This window comes from Carassius auratus, chromosome 49, assembly GCF_003368295.1.
Source record: "Carassius auratus strain Wakin chromosome 49, ASM336829v1, whole genome shotgun sequence".
Classification (NCBI taxonomy): Eukaryota; Metazoa; Chordata; class Actinopteri; order Cypriniformes; family Cyprinidae; genus Carassius; species Carassius auratus.
This window is the reverse complement of record NC_039291.1, coordinates 15,641,781-15,665,688: the sequence shown is the minus strand read 5'-3', so window position 1 is coordinate 15,665,688 and position 23,908 is coordinate 15,641,781. Positions and strand designations below refer to the sequence as shown.

General features: G+C 38.1%; 1 protein-coding gene across 1 annotated transcript in view; it reads left to right on the top strand.

Moving 5' to 3' along the window:
• Window positions 1-23,908, top strand: part of LOC113066346 (cadherin-7) — an 88,972-nt gene that overhangs the window by 59,315 nt on the left and 5,749 nt on the right. The window contains exons 7-11 of the mRNA XM_026238255.1: window positions 2,262-2,515; window positions 6,454-6,590; window positions 9,591-9,712; window positions 21,455-21,572; window positions 22,844-23,095. Coding sequence (XP_026094040.1) covers window positions 2,262-2,515; window positions 6,454-6,590; window positions 9,591-9,712; window positions 21,455-21,572; window positions 22,844-23,095 — 883 coding nt within the window. The remainder of the gene's footprint in view (window positions 1-2,261; window positions 2,516-6,453; window positions 6,591-9,590; window positions 9,713-21,454; window positions 21,573-22,843; window positions 23,096-23,908) is intronic.

The following is a 23,908-nucleotide window of genomic DNA, read 5'->3' as shown; positions in this document are numbered from 1 at the left end:
CTGAGCCCAATTCCAGGTTTACTCATCACCTTAACTTTAACTGCATTTGTAGTTGGCACCATATTACTAGCCACTAGCCAGATCGATAAACAAAGACCAGAAGTTAACTTCAGGCCAGGTGAGTGCATCGGATGAAAACGTCTATATAACTGTTAAAACAGTCCAGTACAAATGTTAATGCCCCTTATCAACAGAACAAGAACAGCTATCCAAAGGCCAGACCATCCCATTAACAATGCTCTTCCCGAACTTCACAGCCTTTGGAGGATGCAGCCTTTGAATTGGCACACAACTTTCGGTTTTTTAATCCTGTTAACACTTCTCCCTTAAAAGCGTACTAGCGAGTGTGTAGCCACATGACTCTGCCCCATCCAGTCAGTGGCATAAAAGCAAAGCAGTGTGAGCGGAGAGCCTTGTGTCTTCACTGAACTTTGTCAATTGTATTTGTTTTATGGTTTGGACATTCAAGCGATTAAATGAACTGATGTGTATTATAAAAAAAGTAGTTGTCAGCGCTGTCCTGTGATTTATCACTAAAGTAGCTTAGAATCTCAAAACTTATTTTAGCATGTTTGTGTTCAGCGCACATGAAGCACAAGCGCGTGCACAGAGAGCAGCGGTCGGCGGTTGTGCTGCGGGTTCCCGGTTTGTGTCTGTTCTCAGTCTGTTCGGTGTATTTTAACTAGAGCTGTTCCGATTCAGATACTAGTATCGGAAATATCTCCGATACCACAACAAATTCTGGCATCGGCGAGTACATGAACCCATATACCGATCCTATACCATTTTCTTAAACAAGACCTAGTTATGACCGCTAGCTTTGCTTAACCGCTGCACGGTTCTTCTTCGCTGCTCAGAATGCATTGCAAACACAGGAAGTTGTGCTGTGTTGCCACAAACAACCTGTTTAGAGCAGCGAAGAAGAAATGAAGACGCGTTAGCAGCACTGATCTATATATGACTGGCCAACAGACAGTGAAGCCTCTTCTATATTATAGATCAGTGGTTAGCAGTATGTCTCTGTAGTACCGGTGGTTACCGACTCCCGAGTTGAGCACCGCAGCTGCGTTCAGTCGCTTCCGTGTTAGTCAAAGCGCAGGGCTCCAGACTGTAGCCGAATATATACTAGTGTCTGTGAATATTAAACTGCAAAATACTATTTAAATATTACTCCTGCAAATTCTACATCTGTTTTGTAGTCTCTGCCATGCGTCACTATATGAGGACACGAACGCATAAACCGTCACTTCATGATTTTACCGTTTCATTTGAGAAAACGTCATATCATAAACACAGACACTCAAAGATCTTCATGGCAGCCCATTAAAATAAATGTTTGGTTTAACATGAGTAAATTGACCATATATTAAGCTACTATAGTAGCCTACAGTAGATTTAGCTATGTCTCTATGTTGTAATAATAATATGTCTCTATTAATAATAATAATTATGCCTAGACGGTTGCTAACTTTTTTGTTGCAGTTTTTTTTATACAGTTATATTGTAAAACTAAAATACCTTTTTTAGTTTGCGGTGTTCGATTTTTGGCTGCATTTGAAGTACTTTTTCGCTTAAGAAAATAATTAATACTGTCAAATTCATGTCAGATAATAAAAATACTGTAATGAATAACAATAGTTCACCATGTATTTGTTCATGTCATTATTAAGGGATCAGTTTGAAGCACACCACAAAATTATTCTAGCAATTTACACAGGGCTATTAGTATATACAGCTGTATATACAGATACACACCCAGGTATCGGATCAGTACTCGCTATCGGCCGATACTCTGAGCCCAGGTATCGGAATCGGGAAGAGAAAAAGGGTATCGGAATATCTCTAATCTTAACTGTAGAAAAGGTTGTTCTGAGTCGAAACTACGATATAGAAAACTAACGTTACATCAGTATATAATCATAAACGCAGCCGTTTTTATCTTACGTGAACATAAACAGAGGAGAAAGAAAACACACATGTGCAGTATTTTTGTTTAAAGAGACAACAGCCTACTATTTTGTGCTACTGGACCAAAGTATTATATATCCTTTAACAGCTTAAGAACTCACTCTACATACTGTGATATTTTAGTTTGACAAATATATTTTTATATTATTTAATATATATATATATTTTTTTTTTTTTTTTTTTTGTGAATAGAGTCACGGATTAAGACTGCTGTTAGTTGTTTTTCTTCTTTTAGCCTGTGTTTTTCTATTCTGCCTCAAATATAAATCTCTCTCTCTCTCTCTCTCCTGCAGCCTTTGGACTATGAAACCAAAAGCAGTTTTTCTCTGAAGATTGAAGCTACTAATCGGAATATTGACCCTCAGTTTCTGACTTTTGGCCCCTTCAGTGATACAGCAGCTGTAAATGTTATTGTAGAGGATGTGAATGAGCCGCCAGTATTTTCCCCCCTGATCAGAAAGATGATGGTTTCTGAGGCAGCGAGGGTCGGCACAGTCGTTGGTACGGTTTCAGCCTCTGATCCAGACTCATCCAGCAGTGCAATCAGGTATATGCTTAACTGATTCGTGTTCAATCTAATATCCTATTAGACTGTGTGTTTGTGACTCATATAGTTTTTTCATCTTACTCTCCTCTTAATCATATACATAACAGTTCAAATTCTGATTGGATGCTAAAACACAATCAACTGTATTCATTCTGTTCTTAATCCACATAAAAACATCATTGAGACCCCAAACTCTGGTTTAACAGTTTAGAGGACTGAAGTGAGGATGCTCTAGAATACTTGTTTTTGGTCAAAGAATTGGGACTTGACCATGCCAAATGCTTGGTATTTTGCATTTGTTACATGACAAATGCCATCAAATGCTGGACAGTCTTTTATGAAAGTTAATCCATAGATCCACAAGCTCTAAACATGCATATATAAAGATAATCAATTATGCTAGCAAGACTTACCAAAGAATGCACGAGAAGAGCTTTTCAAGCATACCAAGCTTTTCTATCGTAATCACGGGTTTATTATTCGGATATTTCGTGTATACAGAGGTGTTTCAGATATGAACCAGGAACTGTTCACGAATCATGTGACACGATCTGACGCTGTCGTGTTTTGGGACTGTCAGATTGACAAGCCAAAGATCCAATCAGAGTCTGTCTGGGTCACAGCTCGAGTACACAGAAGCAAACACACAGAGACGGCACTGGGAGAGGCGATTTATCATCAGATCGCATAAATCCGTGGAAAAGGAATAGGAATGATGATTCTGTCTGAAGAGATATGAGGTAAACATCAGTAAATATATCCACATATCTCCGCGGATATGCATCTTTGGTCTATAAATCCTTATTGATGCTGTTCAGTGAGTCTATGTGAACACAAATAAACCGCTGCTGACGTGACTGAATATGAGTGAGTGGTGAATTTCTATTCAAAATGGGGCATAATACGGATTTATTATTTTGCACTCCTGATATAAATTACTAAATAACTGTCACTGCAACAATATTTTATCAAAATATTGGTCAAATATCGAAGCTAGAGTCTTTAAACTTTCAATTGATGCACAGTTTGTCCAGATCAAGTAAGAGAGTGATGTTTAACGTGCTGTGAAAGTGAAACAAACATAAACTGGGGCCGTCGGCGATGTTTGCACGTAAAGGGGTTAATTTATTTCAGTAATTCAACTCAAATTGTGAAACTTGTGTATTAAATTCTATGCACACAGACTAAAGTAGCTTAAGTCTTTGGTTCTTTTAATTGTAATGATTTTGGCTGTTCACCAAAGGGAACTGAATCGTTTTAAACGGTTCTTGACTCGTGAACAAGTCAGTCTATTGTTTGTTATCTGGCTCGGCTCGGTGTTCATTTTCAGTTCTCTCTTCACAGCAGTTCAGTCAGTGTACTGTTTGAGTCAATGAATTACTCCGGGATATTGGTTTGTTTGAACTCAGAGGGAGTGTCAGCCACATTAAAAAAGTTAACAGCCATTTGTGGATTAATGCGTATTGGAGATGCAAACCGTTTAAAATGATTCAGTTTGATTTGGTGAACTGGTTCAAAAAGATCCGGTTACATCGAATGATTCGTTCGCGAACTGGATATCACAAACTGCTTTTTTTAAAACTCTCTCTCACAACAGACACGGAAGAGAAGACAATGCTGAATAAAGTCATAGTTTTTGCAATTTTTTGACCAAAATGTATTTTGGATGCTTCAAAAAATTCTAACTGACCCTCTGATGTCACATGGACTACTTTGATGATGTTTTTCTTACCTTTCTTGACATGGACAGTATTTCCATTCACACAGCTTCAGTGGAGGGACTGAGAGCTTTCGGACTAAATCTTACTTAATTCAAAATAAAATATTAATGAACCCATGTCTGACAATCCCGGGTTTCTATGGTCACGCAGGTTTGTTTACACATTTAACTCGTGGCCACGAGAAAAACATGTCGTTCCCTCAACATAAGAAGTCGTGGCCATGAGAAATGGATGTTGTTCCCTCAACATAGCATCTCGAGGCCACGCCATAAGGATGTTGTTACCTCCACATTCACATCTCGTGGCCACGACATATTATCACGTTTCCACGAGTTATTATGTCGTGGCCACAACAAAACTTAGTAAAATGAACAAGTCATTTTACGGGCACCGTACAGTTTACTTTATTTTGCTATCCTCTCTTACATAAATGAACTATAGAGTCCAGCAAACACTAGTAAAAACAAATATCTCTGAATAATTTTTGGTTTGACTGTATATCCATTGGTTATTTTCACACTTAATTATACCCATTAAAATATATTTTTCAAGTTTTTTCTACTTTTTGTTAATTTTTTTGCTCCATGGTTCATCATCTGTAATTTAATAGCATTAGAGATGCTCCATTGCAGCGACTTAATACTGTAATGACACACTTTGCTGTAATAATGCAGGGAACCACTCTTGTAATTATTTTCACAAATAGAAGTCTTTTTTTTAAATCTGAAACGTGCTGCAATTTATTTTCCAAAGCCACTTATATAATGCAGAAACACTCAAGCAAGCAAAACATGCACAATGCATGCATGAGGGACAGTGTTAACGTACTGCCTAGCGTATTACACACAGGCTAATCGATTCACTTTTGCCAGAAAGTCATCTATGCCTAAGGTAAAAATATAAATTATTTAGAGTGAATGTCCCTATAAATTGTCTCTGTCTTTTTTTTTTTTCTTTTTTTTTTGCTTGTGCTAAGTGAGTGAACATCAAAGATCACACAACAGAAGTGCGCACATGCTCTCTCTCTCGCTCTCTTCCTCCCTATCATTAAGTAAGTTTTACTTACTTATTTCACATACCCGACCGAACTAACTTTCTGGTGATGAACTGTATATTCACTCGACAAGCTCGTCCATCTCCGCCCCTGCGCACTCAATCTACTCACCGTGCCTTATCTGCTTGCGCATGTCAGTTACGTTAATAGTGAATGTTTAACATCAGATTCATTGCACACTGTAAAAAGTTATTTTTTTTAACTTGTAAATAAAGATAGCGTCAGGTAAGTGAATTTTACAAACAAATACTATTTTGTCTTTTTAATTCAAAATATCACATTCTTAAGTAATAATAATTCAATAAGCTACTTGAGGTTTCATTTTTATTTATTTGACTTAAATACATAAGTAAATTCAAATGGAACTGCCTAGATAGAAATTAAAGTTAAAACTCATAAGTATATTTTACTTGGAACCGTTTCTTTAAGTAAATATCAAAGTTATAATCCCATATTTCCCATCATGCAATGAGGCATGAATAATAAAAAATGTACACTGTTTTATTGTTTTTTTTGTTGTTGTTGTTAGATGTTAAGTTTAGTTGTTATTTGTTGTTTGTTTTAGTAACATACTGTTTTGTAGCACATGGAGTTTATTTGGTTGCACTTTATTTTACAGTACGTGTACTAACATGTACTTATAGTTTACTTACAGTGTATTTATCTAAGAAAGTTCTGGTAATACAAGGTAACTACATGGGTTAGGGTTAGGTTTAGGGGTAGGTTCAGGGTTAGTACCTAGTTATTACATAGTTATTGTAATTACTATAATAAGTACATAGTATGTACATGGGGAACAGGACTGTAAAATAAAGTGCTACCGTTTATTTTGTTACCGGTGTTTCTTTGTCTGAATATGGCACTTATCACATAATGTGTGGTATCGGCGTTTGGTATTGGGCATATATATATATATATATATATAAATAATTTATTTATTTATTTATTTATAATTCATATTTTATTTCTTTTTCTCTGCTGTACCAAACAGTTACTTGAAAACTGGGGTACATACTGATCCACTTGTGAACCTTTATACAGTGCAACTTTATTAATATTATTTTTAAAGCTAGAGTCAATAATGATAAGAAAAAAGGTAAAACTAATAAAGGCAGGTTAATTTTCCCTGTTATTACTGAAGGACTCCTCACTGGTGTGTCCAGGTACTCCATAGACCGAAACACAGATATGGAACGCTTCTTCAATGTGGATGCACTGACTGGTGTCATCAGCACAGCCAAAGCCCTCGACAGAGAATTCAATTCATTCCACAATATCACCATATTGGCCACCGAGAACCGTGAGTATAATACAAGCCTGTAATAATTATTGAATGAAATGCTTAAAATTGTTTTGAAGGGGTGATGCTCTTTTGTTCTCTTCTGTCATGTACTCCACATGAGAGAGAGAGAGAGAGAGAGAGAGAGAGAGAGAGAGTGTGTGTGTGTGTGTATATATATATATACAGTGCTTTAAGTGGGCTCTTGAGCGTACCGACACCTCTCTGTGCGCCCAGAACGTGCTTTTAGCGTACCGGGACGGTATTACGGTTTAATAGAGGTTTTAATCTTTTACCTGCACTGCCGATTTTCAGAGCGCCCTTCACAATGCAAGCTTCCTAATTCATCCCACCGAGAGCAGAAACTACATTACCCATTCACCCTTAAGTTACACAAGTGAATAGCGCATGTGTCGCTTTTCCCACTGTTAAGTGTCAACAACTCAACGTGGCCGGAGAAGGTGTGTGAAACTCGTTATGAGTGTACACTCGGTTCGGATAAAAATCAAATGCAGTTAATGACACTTAATTTACCTCTTGGCTTTAAACTCTGATTTCTGAAATAACAAGATCAGAATCAGATGATTCGCTGACTGACACCTCACCAAGCCTGAATGCCATCACTGCAGGTCAGACTCAAGCTAATGAAGTAATGCAGCTCTTTCAGGTAGGGTGACCAGACGTCCCGAAAAATTCGGGACAGTCCCGAAATCTAAACTGTTGTCCCGACTCCCGAATCTGGCCCTAATTGTCCCGAAAATTATACTAAAGCAAAATCTTGAGTATTTTTTCCCGACTCCCGAATCTGGCCCTAATTGTCCCGAAAATTATACTAAAGCTTGAGTATTTATTGTCTGATAATCTATAGCCTATGCACAAAGACAATATGATCTTTTTGTCCCCTTTTTGTTTTAAAGCTTGATGAAGATGAAGTGATGCACGCGTACAGGAGTGATTGACAGTTCGCGGCACTGTGTACAAAAAATACTCCGCTACACAATTATTTCGTTTTTTTCGTCTAAGCTTATTAACGTTAGCGTTACAGAAAGGTCTGATTTACGCACTGTTACAACAGTCATTGGTTTTTTTTTTTTTCTTCCTTTTTTCCTTTTTTCCTTTTGTTCCTTGAGAGATTTTGTCTTTACTATTGTCTTGATAACCACTGACATTAGTTTTTGACACTCATTGACCATTTACAGGTACCATAGGAATTAATCAGAAATGCTCTAAACTGAATCCCACCTTTTTTTCAGTGTAAACGTAAAAATAGTTAAATCTAAAAACTGTTTTTTAGTGTAAATCATGTAAAAAGATTAGTTGAGAAGCTGTCGATTCAATAAATGATCAGCTGTTTCCTCAAAAAACTTTATGTAGCATAGTGAAGCCTTTCCTCAGTTGGCATACATTCAAACACTTCTTTGACTAAAGGTTGCAGGCTTGCATTCCAATGGCTTTAGTTCATTCTCTTTAGTTTAATTTTCATCTGTGAAACCGGTACCCGGGCCAGTGTTGCCATCTCATTGAACAACTGATTAGTGCAAAACCAAGTTAGTTATATTTCCACTACCTTCTTCCCTCATCTTAGACTAGTTGATACATACCTCTCCCATCTTAGTGCATATTCTCAGTCGCTGTAGTGCGTGGTGTCACTATGCTAGCGTTTAACAAGGTACTATTCATTCCGTAGGGTCCAAACAGGGATGAATTTAGGAGCCACCAAACACTTCCATGTTTTCTCTATTTAAAGACTGTTACATGAGTAGTTACACAAGTATGGTGACACAAAATGAAATGTGTCGATTTTCTAAGCAGATAAGTACAGTATATAGCTCTGATGACCAAAAGATGGCATCACTGTCACTGTCCACAGAACCTCAGGTAAACGTAAAAACAGAAGTATACTTTGACCTTGAGTCTCCTGAGGCAGCATAATTACTTTGCATGATGAACATAGCAACCGTTTAATATTTTATTCACTCTCAAATGAAGTCAAACTAATCAATATTGAATAGAGAGCTAACCCTAACTTTGACAGGAGTCATATGGATTTACACCTGAATAAGACTCCTTAACAACATCATATTACATGTTGATAGTCAGTGCATTTATTAACATCTAGGTGTAAACTAAATCAAACTGTTATTATAAGAAAGAATGAGAAGTAAGCTGACGTTCAGGCTCCGATTCAATGCTTACTGTTCCCAACAACAGCTCTAGGATGGTCTGTCAATTAGAGAAAATTGCCTTATTTATGTTATGTTTGGGTCAAAGGGCAGAGGATTTGATTTCTGAAATTTCCAGGTGTTTATTATTATTATTATTATTATTATTATTATTATTATATACATAGAGATGTTTAATCTCAAAAGATCAAGGATGATCAGCGCTCTCTTCCACACTTCTTACCACTACGGTGGTAAAACCCTTGAGCAAGAACCCCCAACTGTTCCCCGGGTGGCAGAAGTGGCTGCCAACTGTGTGTTTGAGAGAGGGATAACTGCTTACTGTTGTGTGCATGCACTTGTATGGGTTAAATGCAGAGCAGAAGTTCCAAGTATGGAATACCATACTTGTCTACAAGTCACATTACCTTTAAATATTGACTCACCCTAAGCCACAAATCAATAGTCACGTTCTAGGTGCTGAATCTTTGTTAATCTTATGTCCAGAAAACCTGAGAAGAGATGATGCTGACCCCTCAGAGGACCACAGATGACGCTAACCCTGAATCAACAAACATAACTAATAAATATTGCTACAAGTGTGACTGCATCATATAATAATTGCTGTTAATAATGCTCATCATCTGGCTGACTACTTCTTGTATGAATTTTTCTGAAAAATCCTGTCATACGAGCACAAACTGACAGTCACCACTTATAAGCTACTACTAAATATTGTAGAAACGTAATTTTCTGTAAAGTTGCTTTGTAATGGTTTGTATTGTAAAAAGCGCTATATAAATAAACTTGAATTAAATTGAATTGAATGTCTCATGCCAACTCTCTTTTTGTGTGTCAGGGGACCCATCTCAAGTTGGCAGAGGAATCGCTCTAATCCGAGTCATGGACATTAACGACAATGCTCCAGTGTTTGCTATTGAATATGAGACCCACTTATGTGAAAATGCAGCACCTGGACAGGTATGTGTAGCCAATTGTGTGTTTATTAGGGGTGTCAAAATACAACGGTGCATTGCTTCGTTACTAAAAATAAATGCTGACTGAAATTTTAATAATTGATTGCATTGATTACAGTAATATCTAGTGTTACTCAGGACACATATTACACATGCATGCTTTGGAGATATGGAGTGTGCAAGGTTGAAAAACAAGTGCACATTATAAAATAAAAAAATCATGTTGCTGAGTTTCACGTTTCCCAGTGCACGTCAAATTATTATTATTATTATTATCTTTAATGACATTATTTTGTATATACAGTGGGTACGGAAAGTATTCAGAGCCCCTTAAATCTTTCACTCTTTTTTTATATTGCAGCCATTTGCTAAAATCAATTGTTCATTTTTTTGAATCTTTTGGGTCTGAATATTTAGGACCAGGTTTTTCGTTTTTAGTAAATGTGCAAAAATGTCAACAATTCTTTGTTTTTCTGCCAATATGGGGTGCTGTGTGTACAATAATGAGGAAAAAATGTAACTTAAATGATTTTTGCAAATAGCTGCAATATAACAAAGAGTAAGACATTTAAGGTTGTCTGAATACCTTCTGTACCCACTGTATATGACTATTTCAGATTGTTCCTTTTAGTTACGATATTTTGGAACAATTAGTTATTTCCCAAATATTCTAGTCAAATTCGGTTTTCACAATGCATCACAATTATAAAGTTAAAGTAAAATTGTGAATATATGCACGCATTCTTCTCATGTATGCACAATTACTCTTGTTTTAGTTTATAAGTCATCACTTTGCATCATGGTGAACCTTATGATATTAGGTATTGTTAAAGGTTTAGTTCATCATAATGAAAATTATGTCATTAATGACTCACCCTCATGTCGTTACAAACCCGTAAGACCTCCGTTCATCTTCGGAACACAGTTTAAGATATTTTAGATTTAGTCCGGGAGCTTTCTGTCCTTCCATTGAAAACCTATGTACAGTATGCTGTCCATGGTTAGAAAGGTAATAAAAACCTCTTCAAAGTAGTCCATGTGATATCACAGGGTCAGTTAGAATTTGTTGAAGCATCGAAAATACATTTTGGTCCAAAAATAGCAAAAACTATGACTTTATTCAGCATTGTCTTCTCTTCTGGGTCTGTTGTGAGCGAGTTCAAAACACTGCAGTTTAGTGATGTCCGGTTTGCGAACGAATCATTCGATGTAACCGGATCTTCTTGAACCAGTTCACCAAATCGACCTGAATCATTTGAAACGGTTCGCGTCTCCAGTACGCATGAATCCACAAATAACTTAAGCTGTTAACTTTTTTAATGTCAGGTCAAGTCACCTTTATTAATGTAGCGCTTTCAATAAAATGCATTGCATCAAAGCAACTGAAAAACATTCATTTGGAAAACAGTGTGTCAATATTGCAAAATGATAGTTAAAGGCAGTTCATCATTGAATTCAGTGATATCTTCTCTGTTCAGTTTAAATAGTGTCTGTGCATTTATTTGCAATCAAGTCAACGAGGCGACAGCGGCAAGGAACCGAAACTCCATCGGTGACAGAATGGAGAAAGAAACCTTGGGAGAAACCAAGCTCAGTTGGGGTCAGTTCTCCTCTGACCAGACGAAACCAGTAGTTCAATTCCAGGCTGCAGCAAAGTCAGATTGTGCAGAAGAATCATCTGTTTCCTGTGGTCTTGTCCTGGTGCTCCTCTGAGACAAGGTCTTTACAGGGGATCTGTATCTGGGCTCTAGTTGTCCTGGTTTCCTGTCTTTCAGGGCAGTAGAGGTCCTTTCTAGGTGCTGATCCACCATCTGGTCTGGATACGTACTGGATCCGGACATATGTATGTGTATATATATATATATATATATATATATATACATGGAAAATAAGTAAATATACATTTACAGTAAAAACAAAAAGTTTGGACACACCTTCTCATTCAAAGAGTTTTCTTTATTTTCATGACTATGAAATTGTAGAGATACACTGAAGGCATCAAGGGCTATTTGATCAAGAAGGAGAGTGATGATGACCTGGCCTCCACAGTCACCGGACCTGAACCCAATCCAGATGGTTTAGGCGTGAGCTGGACCGCAGACAGAAGGCAAAAGGGCCAACAAGTGCTAAGCATCTCTCGGGGAACTCCTTCAAGACTGTTGGAAGACCATTTCAGGTGAATACCTCTTGAAGCTCATCAAGAGAATGCCAAGAGTGTGCGAAGCAGTAATCAAAGCAAAAGGTGGCTACTTTGAAGAACCTAGAATGACACATTTTCAGTTGTTTCACACTTTTTTTGTCATGTATACAATTCCATATATAATTCCACATGTGTTAATTCATAGTTTTGATGCCTTCAGTGTGAATCTACAATAGTCATGAACATAAAGAAAACTCTTTGAATGAGAAGGTGTGACAAAACTTTTGGTCTGTACTGTATATATCTATATATATTAGGGGTGTAACGGTATGCAAAAATCATGGTTCGGTACGTACCTCGGTTTTAAAGTCACGGTTCGGTTCATTTTCGGTACAGTAAGGAAAGAAATGCAAACATTGAACTGCAGGTTGTTTATTACTATAAACTTATTTGGTAACACTTTAGTATAGGGTCCAATTCACACTAATAAGTAGTTGCTTATTAGCATGTCTATTATTAGCATATTGGCTGTTTATTAGTGCTTATAAAGTACATATAATGCATGACATCCATAATCCTACCCAATACCCTAAACTTAACAACTACCTTATAAACTATTAATAAGCAGCAAATAAGGAGTTAATTGAGGCAAAATCATAGTTAATGGTTAGTTAGTAGTGAGAATTGGACCCTAAAATAAAGTGACCCTTTTTTTAACAATTTTTTTACACTTTAAAAAAATATACTTTTTGATAAAATATATAGAAAATAAAACAAAAATAATAAGAAATAAAATACTGCTGCAAAGTTCTCCACTAAATAGATACTCTCTCAAACCAATATCATATAATAAAATATAATGAAAAATATAAATAACTATGATTACAGTTGCAGCATTACCAATCCCAGCTTGTAGGCCTGCTCATATTTAAAAAAAAATATAACCTTTCCAAAGTGTAGAGTGCAGCATCAACAGTTTCAGTTTTTAGACCTGCTCAGATTTCGTTATTGCGTTGGACCTATCGGAATTAAGAGCAAAGGTTAGTTTAAATGCCGATGGGAGCTGCGTTTAAATTACAATAGGTTTTTTTTCCTAGTTGAAGTGATGTTCACACTCGCATGATGCCTTTTGAAAACCTAAGGCCGGTGACACGTCTATGTCACCCATAAAAGGAGCAGCGCGCCAGCGCCGCGTCAGGCACGATTCTGGTGTGTAAAGACACAGAAAACGCGAAGCAGCCGTCACACAACTGACACGCAGCAGAAATGCCACGCTCACGCCACGCAGCCAGTGTGTCGCCGGCCTTAAAATTAGCTGCAGGGTGGGATTTGCGCTGAACATGGAGACTTCCTCCACTTAATATGTTCGTTTGGAAACACGAAAATGTATATGTTCCGCACACAAAATATTGCATTCGGTCATTCGGTACACACATGCACCTTACAGAAAGCCCTATACCGAAACGGTCCGGTATGAATACAAGTACCGTCACACCCCTAATATGTGTGTAAAAATATATGTGTGTATATATACATATATATATATATATATATATATATATATATATATATATGGCTATTATGTAATGACTGTTTAATAAAAAACATAACATTTTACAACTACATTCAACCCTAACCCATAGCATACAAAAAGATTAGAAAGATCTTCCTGGCAGGACTGGGTAGATTTAGCAATGTGCCCCGAGAAAGTCAGATGAAACTCCAAGGTTTCTGATTGCTCTTGAAGGAGTTATGGGTGATGTGTCAATTTTACCTTAATGGTAAAAATGTGATGAGATGGGTTTGCTGGAACCACAAGCAGTTCTGTCTTGTCAAGGTTGAGTTAAAGGTGATGGTCCTTCATCCAGTAAGAAACGTCTGTTAGAAATGCAGAGATGCAAGCACCTATCATCAGATCATCAGGATGGAATGAGAGGTAGATTTGAGTGTTATCAGCATAGCAGTGATAAGGAAAGCCATGTTTCTGAATGACAGAACCTAATGATGTTATGTAGACATAAAAGAGATGTGGTCCAAGAACAGAGCCCCGAGGCACCCCAGTAGTTAGATGTTGTGATTTGGACACCTCCCCTCTCCAAGATATTTTGAAGGACCTATCTATTAAACCATTGGAGTGTGGTTCCTGAGTTACCCTTTGCCAATAGAGTTGACAGGAGAATATGTTTGTTAACAGTGTCAAAAGTATCTGACAGATCCAGAAAGATAAGAATTGAAGATTTGGAATCTGCTCTTGCCAGTCTTAGAGATTCAACAACTTAGAGCACGGCAGTCTCAGTTGAAAGTCCACTTCTGAAACCATTTATCTATGTATTTATTTTTGGCAGACTGTGTATGTCCTGATATCAAGAAGTGTGGTCCTGCAATGACTCATGTCCTGTAATTTGTACAGCATTATCTAGATCAGTGCGAAATTGGATGAATCATGCATCCTCTTTGTGAGAGAACAATGTCCTTAATTATTTACACAATATTGATTATTGTCTCAGACATAAAGATTTAGATCTGCTAAAACGATTATTCTTCTAAGAGCAGCCTAAAATATCCTGCCAAATAAAGTAACAGGTACAATAAAGGTCATCAGTGTTTAGAATATATAGAGTACATAAGAAGTCCTGAGGTAGTATTATGATTACTGAGGTAGAACGGTGTCTAAAATGTCTTTGTCTTTAGTGTGACGTAGAGCTACATGTAGGAAAATTAAAGTGGCAGTGCAGATGCAATAAATAAAGTTAAGAGCAGCACACATTCAAATGTATTCCTGAGTAGAGCATTGTCCAAAAGTCATTGTAGAGTGTCACAGAGTAACATGAAGGAGTATTAAAAAAAAAAAAAATGGCAGTGCAAGGCAAGTACAATGAAGTAAACATAAGAGCAGCATGTATTCCGGTTTTTAGATGGAGGAAAGCTGATTGTTAAGTAGTCATATGGCTTGAAGATAGAAGCTGTTCTTCAGTCTGGTTGTCCATGAACAGATGGATCGGAAACATCTGCCAAATGGCAGTGTGGCAAACAGGTGATGAGCAGGGTGAGTGCGGTCCTTGATGATGCTGCAAGCCTTTCTCAAGCAGCGAGTCTGATAGATGTCCTGTAAGGCTGGGAGTTTATGTCCAATGATGAGCTCTGCTGTTCTCACCACTCGCTGAAGAGCTTTGCGGTCCAAGAGCTTTGCGGTCCAAAAGAATTGAATGGATGGTTCAGTCTGTGTAAACAGACTGTCAGATGACCTCTACCTACTTTTACCTCACAGAAGTCATTCCATTTTATCTCTAAATAATACTACTAATAGTAATTCTACTATTACTACTACTACGACTAATAAAAATAACAATATAATAATAATGTTTAATTTATATAGTGCCTTTCCCAGGCTCAAGGATGCTTTACAAGGTACACCAAATACTCATTACAGAATATCAATTAAGTGGACACTGGATATTTTCACAAGTGGTGTAAAAGTTAAGTAAAATTAAAGATATCTTACAAGAAAATGACTTTGGTAGAAGTTGAAGTCACTGTTTATAATATTGCTTGAGTAAAAGTCTTAAAGTATTTGATAATTATTGTACTTAAGTATGAAAAGTATTTTTTAAATCTTAAGTGTACTTAAGTATTGAAAGTAAAAGTATAAGTAAAATGCTAAATGAAACAGAAGCATGTGTATGTGTAACGATGAGTCAGAGATGTTCGGATCCATGTGCAGTACTTTTTAACAGAATGGTCAAACAGGCAATGATCAGAGAACAGCGTCAAGTTTGCAGGGGATATCCAAAATCAGAAACGGTACTAGGCAAAGGTCGGTATACACAATCCAAAGTCAAAAACGGAAGGAACAAACACTAGGAAAACACTCGGAAATGCCAGACCGAACTAAACAAGATTTTGCGATGTGAGTGTGGATGAGTGCAACCTTTATAGTGTCACTGATGGGAAACAGGTGTGGTTCAATAATGAGTTCCTAGGTAGGGGTTTATGGGAAATGAAGTCCAGGGTGTACTGTGTCATGTGAAAGTCTGTGTGGTGAATAAACCAATGTGCAGTGACCGGATCATGACAGTATGTGTCAGAGTGGACATGGATGCACTTAAATTGCAGATTCATAAATACGCTTAATGATTTGTTTTTAACATAAAACGTTGAATACTGATATTTGAAATAATTCAAAACATGGAGAGAAAAATGTCGAATTGTGAAATCTAAACCACCAGTAGGTGACAGCAATAGAATTTTAATGAGTTAGTCATTGAGTTTCAACCGATTCATTCAAACGGCTGATTCGTTCAGAACAAAACATGTGACTGTGTTAATGAGTGAAACACTGAATCATTTACTCAACCAATTCTTTCAAAAAGCTGATTCACTCAATAAGTTAACACAGTACATTGCTCAGAAATGCAAAACATTGCTGTGATCTTTGTTTGGAACTATTTTCGTTAGCAAAATTGAGCAAAAACAACCAATATTATGTCTAAAATGTAAGTCACTTATTGCTTTACTGAACTTGTATAAAATTATTATTAAATGTGATTATGCATCTGCAGAAAAACTGTACTCTTTGTGTGATACAGATAAAGTTAACTAGGCCTATATTAATTTATATAAATATAAAAAGCAAACAGAAGCATTTTTGCCGTCTACAGTTGGATGTCAGTAACCATGGCCAAAACTCTAATCATTCAAACCAGTAGCCACTTTAGGATTTCACACTTATCTCCACAATATCCTTCAATATAATAACAAACAAAAATGTTTTACAAGTTCCCAACATTAGTCATTGGTTGTAAATACCACACCAATTGGCATGAATATATTAGAGAACAACTCCGGAAACACTATACACAAAAAAAACTAACCTCTAGTCTTCAAAGGGTTACAAGGCTCAGGGCCACTTTAAACCCTGAACTTCATGTCACCTGGTAAAAACCAGGCCCTGAATAGCATACCCCCAACAGAGATTATATCTCCACCAGGATACCTTCAAAAATAACAAATTAACAAAATAAACAGTGCTCCGTTAGAAGGATTGACTAGCAACCCAGCTCGACCACTCTAAACCTAAATGGAGTCCTCCAATAATCCAATCACTATGAACCCTTTCCACACTCCACTCTCAAAAAAAACTTGAACGATAAGTAACAAAACTTCAACTCCAAACCAGAATTTGATCACCGACGAGGCCCCAATTTATGTTACAACCCAGCTCAAAGTCAGAACATAAAGAGGAGACTTAAAAGATAAGAAGGAACCCAAGATGGAGCAGAGCAGCCACAGAGCCAGGGTGACGCTGATGGTCCAGAGGTCCAAGGGAGCACTTAAGGCACCGCCGACCGAGGCGGAGACGAGGCTCCGGAAACCCACTGTGGATTCAGAGCGACTGAGGATGGAGGTGGAGCCAGAGGGAAGGAGGAGCCTGACAGAGCCAGAGGGATGGAATGATGAGGCAAAGCCATAGGAGTGGAGTCCCGATGTGGCGGATGGTGGACAACTGACCATAATGGAGTAGGTGGGATTACGGGCCAAAGTGAAGATGAGGGAGCAGGGTGCCAAGGCGGATCCGCTGGGTTGAAGGACCGAGGTGGAGTCCAGGGCTCAGAGGCTGGAGGCGGAGACAGGGAATTCTCACGCCAAGGCGGAGTTGGAGACTCAAAGTCCCATGATGAACCATGGCGCCCAGATGGCGCTGACGGAGGATGAGCTGCGGGACTGACTGGCACAAGCGGAGATGAGGTCGAGGAACTGGGTGGTCTAGGAGGAGATGAGAGAGGGAGGCTGGGAGGAAACACAGGAGGATCAGGGCTGGACAGAGCCAGCAGAGAAACAGGAGATACGTGGCTGGATTGAACCAGCGGAAGTGGAGCAGAGGAACAGGCTGGTCTAGGAGGAGGTGGGAGAGGAAGGCTGGGAGGGAATACAGGAGATTCAGGGTGTTATGTCCCCAAAGTTCTGGGTTCTTTTTATAGTCATTTTGTTCTGGTATTTTGTGGTTTGTGTATTTGTTTTTTTTCCTACCAGGTAAGATGGCTTCTGTGATTGTTCCGGCAGCTGATTGGTGGTTCAACGGCTGATTGAGACTTGGAACTCCGCCCACTCATCAGTGACTGCAGCTGGCTGGGCTCTTTAAATAGCTCAGTCTTGGATCAGTTTGGTCTCTTTGTTCCTGTTTTTGGTTTGGTTTGTACCCTGTGTGTGTGTGTGTGTGTGTGTGTGTGTGTGTGTGTGTGTGTGTGTGTGTGTGTGTGTGTGTGTGTGTGTGTGTGTGTGTGTGTGTGTGTGTGTGTGTGTGTGTGTGTGTGTGTGTGTGTGTGTGTGTGTGTGTGTGTGTGTGTGTGTGTGTGTGTGTGTGTGTGTGTGTTTTGGTTTTCTGACTTGATTTTTGATTGAAATATTTGAGAATAGTTTTAAACTATTTCTGTGTTAGTAAACCTAACTTGTGTTCCTTTTTTGAAGCTTGTAGTAGCAGGACAGAGCACTTGTGTTTGTGGATTCTTGTAATTTGTATTAACTTGTTTTTCTTTACTTCGTTTATAGGGAGTTGGGGAGTAGATTTAGAACTACCCCGGGGTATACATGTATCACCCGTAGGTATATTTCTCTGTCTAGAAACACCAGCTAGACCTGGGCGGACCACCAGCTGTTAGTTTGGTTAGGGCGCCTTGATCGTGTGCCAGATAGGAATTGTATTTATGTGTGATTTAGTATAGGTTAGGGTCCTTTTTGTTTATTTCTTTGCTTTGGTCCATACAGTCCTCCCCTTTTCCCAGAATATTATTGTTTATTATTTACAATATAATATTATTTACAATATGGCTAAATAAAAGCTTTGTTTTATATGGTATTTGGTGTTTGTGTCCTTTTCTCACACCGCAACTCCATTCGTCCTTTTGTTGGCATCGGTTTGCCGAGCAGTGGGTTGTCATGATCCCTCCCTTTGGGGAGCTAGAACCTAACACAGGGCTTGGCGGAACCAGCGGAGAAACAGGAGATTCAGGGCTTGGCGGAACCAGCAGAGAAACAGGAGAGTCAGGGCTGAGCAGAACCAGTGTAGGAACAGGAAATTGGCTGGACTGAACCAGCGGAATGGAGCAGAGAAATTGACTGGTTTAGAAGGAGGCGGGAGAGGGAGGCTGGGAGCGATCACAGGAGGATCAGGGCTGGACGGAACCAGTGGTGAAAAAGGAGATTCAGGGCTGGGTGGAACCAGCGGAGACACAGGAGATTCAGAGCTGGATGAAACCAACGCTGAAATGGGAAATTCAGTATTTACCTCCACAAACCAGTCTACAAGGTCCATTAATTGCTCCATATAATTCACAGAAACTAGATGCAGCTCACCCTCAGTCGCAGGAGTGTGGGCAGGGCTTTCCTCCACGCCCCTCAATCTCCACCAGTAATCCCACGACACACTGTGTTGCCGGCTCACACACCTGGTCAGTCGTGCTCTCGAGTTCATGCTCCCGGACAATGACAGGCTTGGGCTCTGCGGCTGCGGTGGGCTCTGGCTTTCGCTTCGTGCAGCAGGATGGCGGCTGACTGGTCTCTGGTTCGGGAGTGGGGCTAGAGATGTCCTCTTCAGATGGTGAACGATGATATATTTTTCTCCAGCAGCCACTCCACGAAAGCGGCAAAATCTTCTCTAGGTCCGTTCTCTAGCAGGAGTTGGGCTGCTGGGTTTGCCATTCCGGGAGAGGGAGGAAAACAAAACAAAAATAAAGAAAAACACCGCTAAATAAACTGTTTTGGTCCGTGATTATGTTATGGCTGCTGGTGTAATGAAGGCGCATGAGGAAGACGATATACAAAAGGGGTTATTTTAATGTTTGTGGGAGAATAAGGGCACATCCAATATGATGCATTAAAATACATTACAATACATTAATCATGGACAAGGAGGAACTAAAAAGACAGGGTATTTAAGCACGAGGGAAGTAAACTGGGGAATGGAGAACAGGGGGGATTAATCAATTAACTAAACAAGCAACGGGACATGACCAAAATAAAGAAACAGAATGTCCATGAATGTAACAGTAACACTACTATACTATAAAAAATATATTTTAAAGTTTGGATGCCATGACAGAAAGAGATGGTAAACCAGAAGAGCATTACAATAGTCAAGGCAAGAGGTAATAAACACATGCACTAATGATTTCACATCTTCTCTAATGAGGAAAGGACAAAATTCCACATTTCTTCAAAGCTTTTTTTTCTGATTATGCAAATGTAGGCATCCAAAGTCTGTGAAGGGACTAGAGTGATACCTAAGTTTCCTACAGTAGATGATGAAAAAATAGAAGTAGCGTCAAGGTCAAAGCTAGAGACATTAGATTTTTTTTATTAGAGATGGTGGACCAGTTATTAAGATTTCTGTTGTCACTGAAGTTCAAGCTAAGAAGATTAGGGTGTAGCCAGGCTTTTAACTATCTGACACATGAAGATAAAGAGGCCAACAAATGAATAGAATCTGTCTCACAAGCAGTTCATATTTGGATATCATCTATGGAAGCGTATGGGTAGAAATATTCAATTTGGGATGTAATATGCAAAATGACAATGCAATATGTAAAATGATAATGCATTTCTGTATTTACATTTACATTTTCCAATACATTTGTGCAACGTTTGGTGCAAAATGAAAATGAAATTACATAATTTTAATTTTCCATTTCATACACCATTTTTAATATGTAAAATGAATACTAAATTTAACGCTTTATAAGTTGCAAAATTAAAATGAAAATGTATTACAGAAATGATTAGATATGTATAACATGTTCAAGCAAAAACTGTGGCAAAATTATCATTTAAATGCTATTTTTCTTAAATACATTAACACACACAGTCAAGACACTTACGATTGCATTTTCAGTCAGTGTCCCGCAATGAATATAGCAAAATTCAATGTGCACATTGAAAATGCATTCCGAGCCGATCACGTGTCCGCCCCCTCCCGCCATCTGATTGCTCGAATCGCTCCACCTTCAACTTGGTCTTTTCATTCTTTCAGACAGAATAAGAGTCAATGCGAGTGAAGCACTGTAATGTCTGAAACCACCCCTCACTGTTCATTAGCATAATATTTTAATCAGATGTAGCTGGGCACATAATTCGTGCTGCTGCGACTTGCAAGAGACGCCATTAAATTATTTCTAGGTTATAGTATTGTATAAATATTGTCGCACTGATTAAAACAGTGCAAATAGTTCTGTCTCCTTGTTAAGATAAAATAAGAAGTACAGCATTTTCAATGAATTACAATGAAAATACGTGCTGATGTGCTGATGGCCATTTATAGAGATGGTAATCACATAAATGCGCCATAACGTCAATAAATCACACACTATTTAAATATATGGCGTTCACATTGATAGCCATGATTACACAGTAATAGTGAGCTGATTTGCACTCAAACAGATGGTAATCATGCAGATACAGGCACATTCAACATAAAGCACACTAACACATATATAAAAATATATATATATTATTTATTATTATTATCTTTGTCTCTATTAGTTTGTAGACAGTACAATGTGACACAGCTGTATGTTTTGACAAGCTATTTTTTGTTTTTCTTGTGGCTGGTGACAGGTCATTCAAACGATCAGTGCTGTGGATAAAGACGAGCCTCTCAGCGGCCATCGTTTCTATTTTTCTCTCGCTATCTCTGCTTCCAATGATAACAACTTCACCCTCAGAGATAATAAAGGTAATCTCTGCAAACCAGAGGCCCTTTTCAGAAAGAAGGTTAAGTCAAAACTTTGAGTATGTTAAACCTCCAATGATGGCAAACTCGTTTCTGAAAGAGAGGTAACTTGTACTCAGATTCAGTTACCATGATAGCTTACACTGTGAACCTAACATGTTAAGGAGCAGGTTTTCTTCATTAAACCCAGAGTCTGCTCCCCCTTTTTAAAGCATTCATTCATTAATTCATTCATGCTGCAAAAAATGCATTTCTTAGTGTGTTTTTTAATATAAATGAAGTGCATTTTATATAAAACAAGACAAGATAATATTAATACAAATGGCACATAAGTTGCAAAATAAGAAAATACACTCAAAATGAGATTTCCTTAAGTAGAAAATGCATCTTGATTTAAATATCTTAAGATATATTGACTGGAAACATGACAAAAATACGAAGTAAGAAAAGCAATATTTGCAGTTCAGGTACATTCATTAACTGCACACATTTTCATCATGCAGAAACTCTGAAAGTGAAAAAACGGCATGTGTTTTTATAAAGAATCCTGTAGATGAGAAGGCCATGCTAATTCATAGGGAGTTACATTTACCTTGGGAGTAATTTGGATTATTTAGTTTTATTTATTTATTTTACCATATCCACATGAATATTTATTTAAGTGGTAAAATTTTTAAATTTTAGTTTTTAATATAACATCGGGGATGCAGAGCACATTAGTAAAGCCGCTTTATGCAGAGTGGTGAGGAAAGTAGGTATCACGCTCTTTCTTATAATATTTGTGTAGTTTTTGTTTTGTTTTGTTTTTTAGCACAAACCCATCAAAAATGAAGCTGATTATTGTATGGAAAGGAAGGATGCCAGATGGAAGGGTACTTCAAGATATATGCAGTAACCACCACCACAGCTGTTAAATTTATTTGGTCATCTTTATATTTTACAAATACAAAAGCAACAGTTAATCTTTTCTTTCTTTTTTTTTTTTTTTTTTGTTGGATTTTAATATTCTTCCAGTAATTGGTATTGTGGCCATCTCCTCTCCATCTGTTCTTTATTATTTTTGTGAGCATTCTAGTTGTTGGCTGAGTAGAAGTGAAATGTTAATTTTATTTATCTTATTAGGAAATGCAACCATTTGGATTAGATAACATTTAATTATGTGAATAGACTATTAAACTAAGCCTATGTGGTAAAAGCTGCTGCCCACTGAAATAGAGACTGAATGATATTTATTTAATATGTCAAATGATGCTTGGCCCTCCCTCTCCCCTCAGATAACACTGCATCAGTGTTGACGAAGCACGCTGATTTCCGCCGGCAAGACCAGTCGCTGTACCTGTTACCAGTGTTGATTGTGGACAGTGGCAGTCCCGCCTTGAGCAGCACTAACACTCTTTCCGTGAGAGTGTGTGACTGTGATGTGGACGGCATTCCTCAGGCATGTGGCACCATTGCTTTCTCTCTTCCTGAGGGTCTCAGCACTGGAGCTCTGCTTGCTATAATGGGCTGCATCATCACACTTCTGGGTAAGACTGCGATGGCACGACATCAAACACTGTAGAATTGATTTTGACAAGAAAAGTGAAAACAGTTCTCCAAAAAATTGTGCATCTAATTACTGCTGTTGAATTAATGTTCACAATTCATTCACACCTTCAACTGATGTTTGTGTGCAGTTACACAAATCTCAGCACTGTTGTTTTCTCTTGCAGTATGATTGCACTGCTTTCCTTCTGCATACAAACAAGTTCACACACGTGTCTTGGAGCTAGGCTGGACAGAAATCAATCTTATCATTTTAGATGACTTAATAAATGCTAAAAGTCCAAAGTTTGCAAACACATATTACTAAATATTTGCTTATTACTATTTTTTTTACTTTTTATTTTAGAATAAAAGTCATGAAAAATGTACAGTATAGTATTATCATATGAGGCTATAACATCTGGCAGTCCCTAAAACCTGAATACCTGTTCCAGTAATACCTCTGCGGTTTCAAAGGCAGTGGGAAGTTTTGTGAGGAGAATGAGGCGGCATGCCTTGGAGAAGCAGTCAATGACTGTAAGTATGGTGGTGTGAATTCTGGAGCGGGGAAGATCAGTTATAAGTCTATGGCAATATGGGACCAGGGACGTTGAGTTATGGGAAATGGCTCAAGTAAACTAGCTGGGCATCGATGAGGAGGTTTGGTGTTGCTGCAGGTAACACAGCAGTGGATGAAAGTGGTAATGTCCTTCTGCAGGGATGGCCACCAGAACCAGTTTGACACTAGATGAACTGTGGCGGTGATACCAGGATGGCCAGAGCTAGGGGACTTGTGTATTCTCTGTATGACTCAT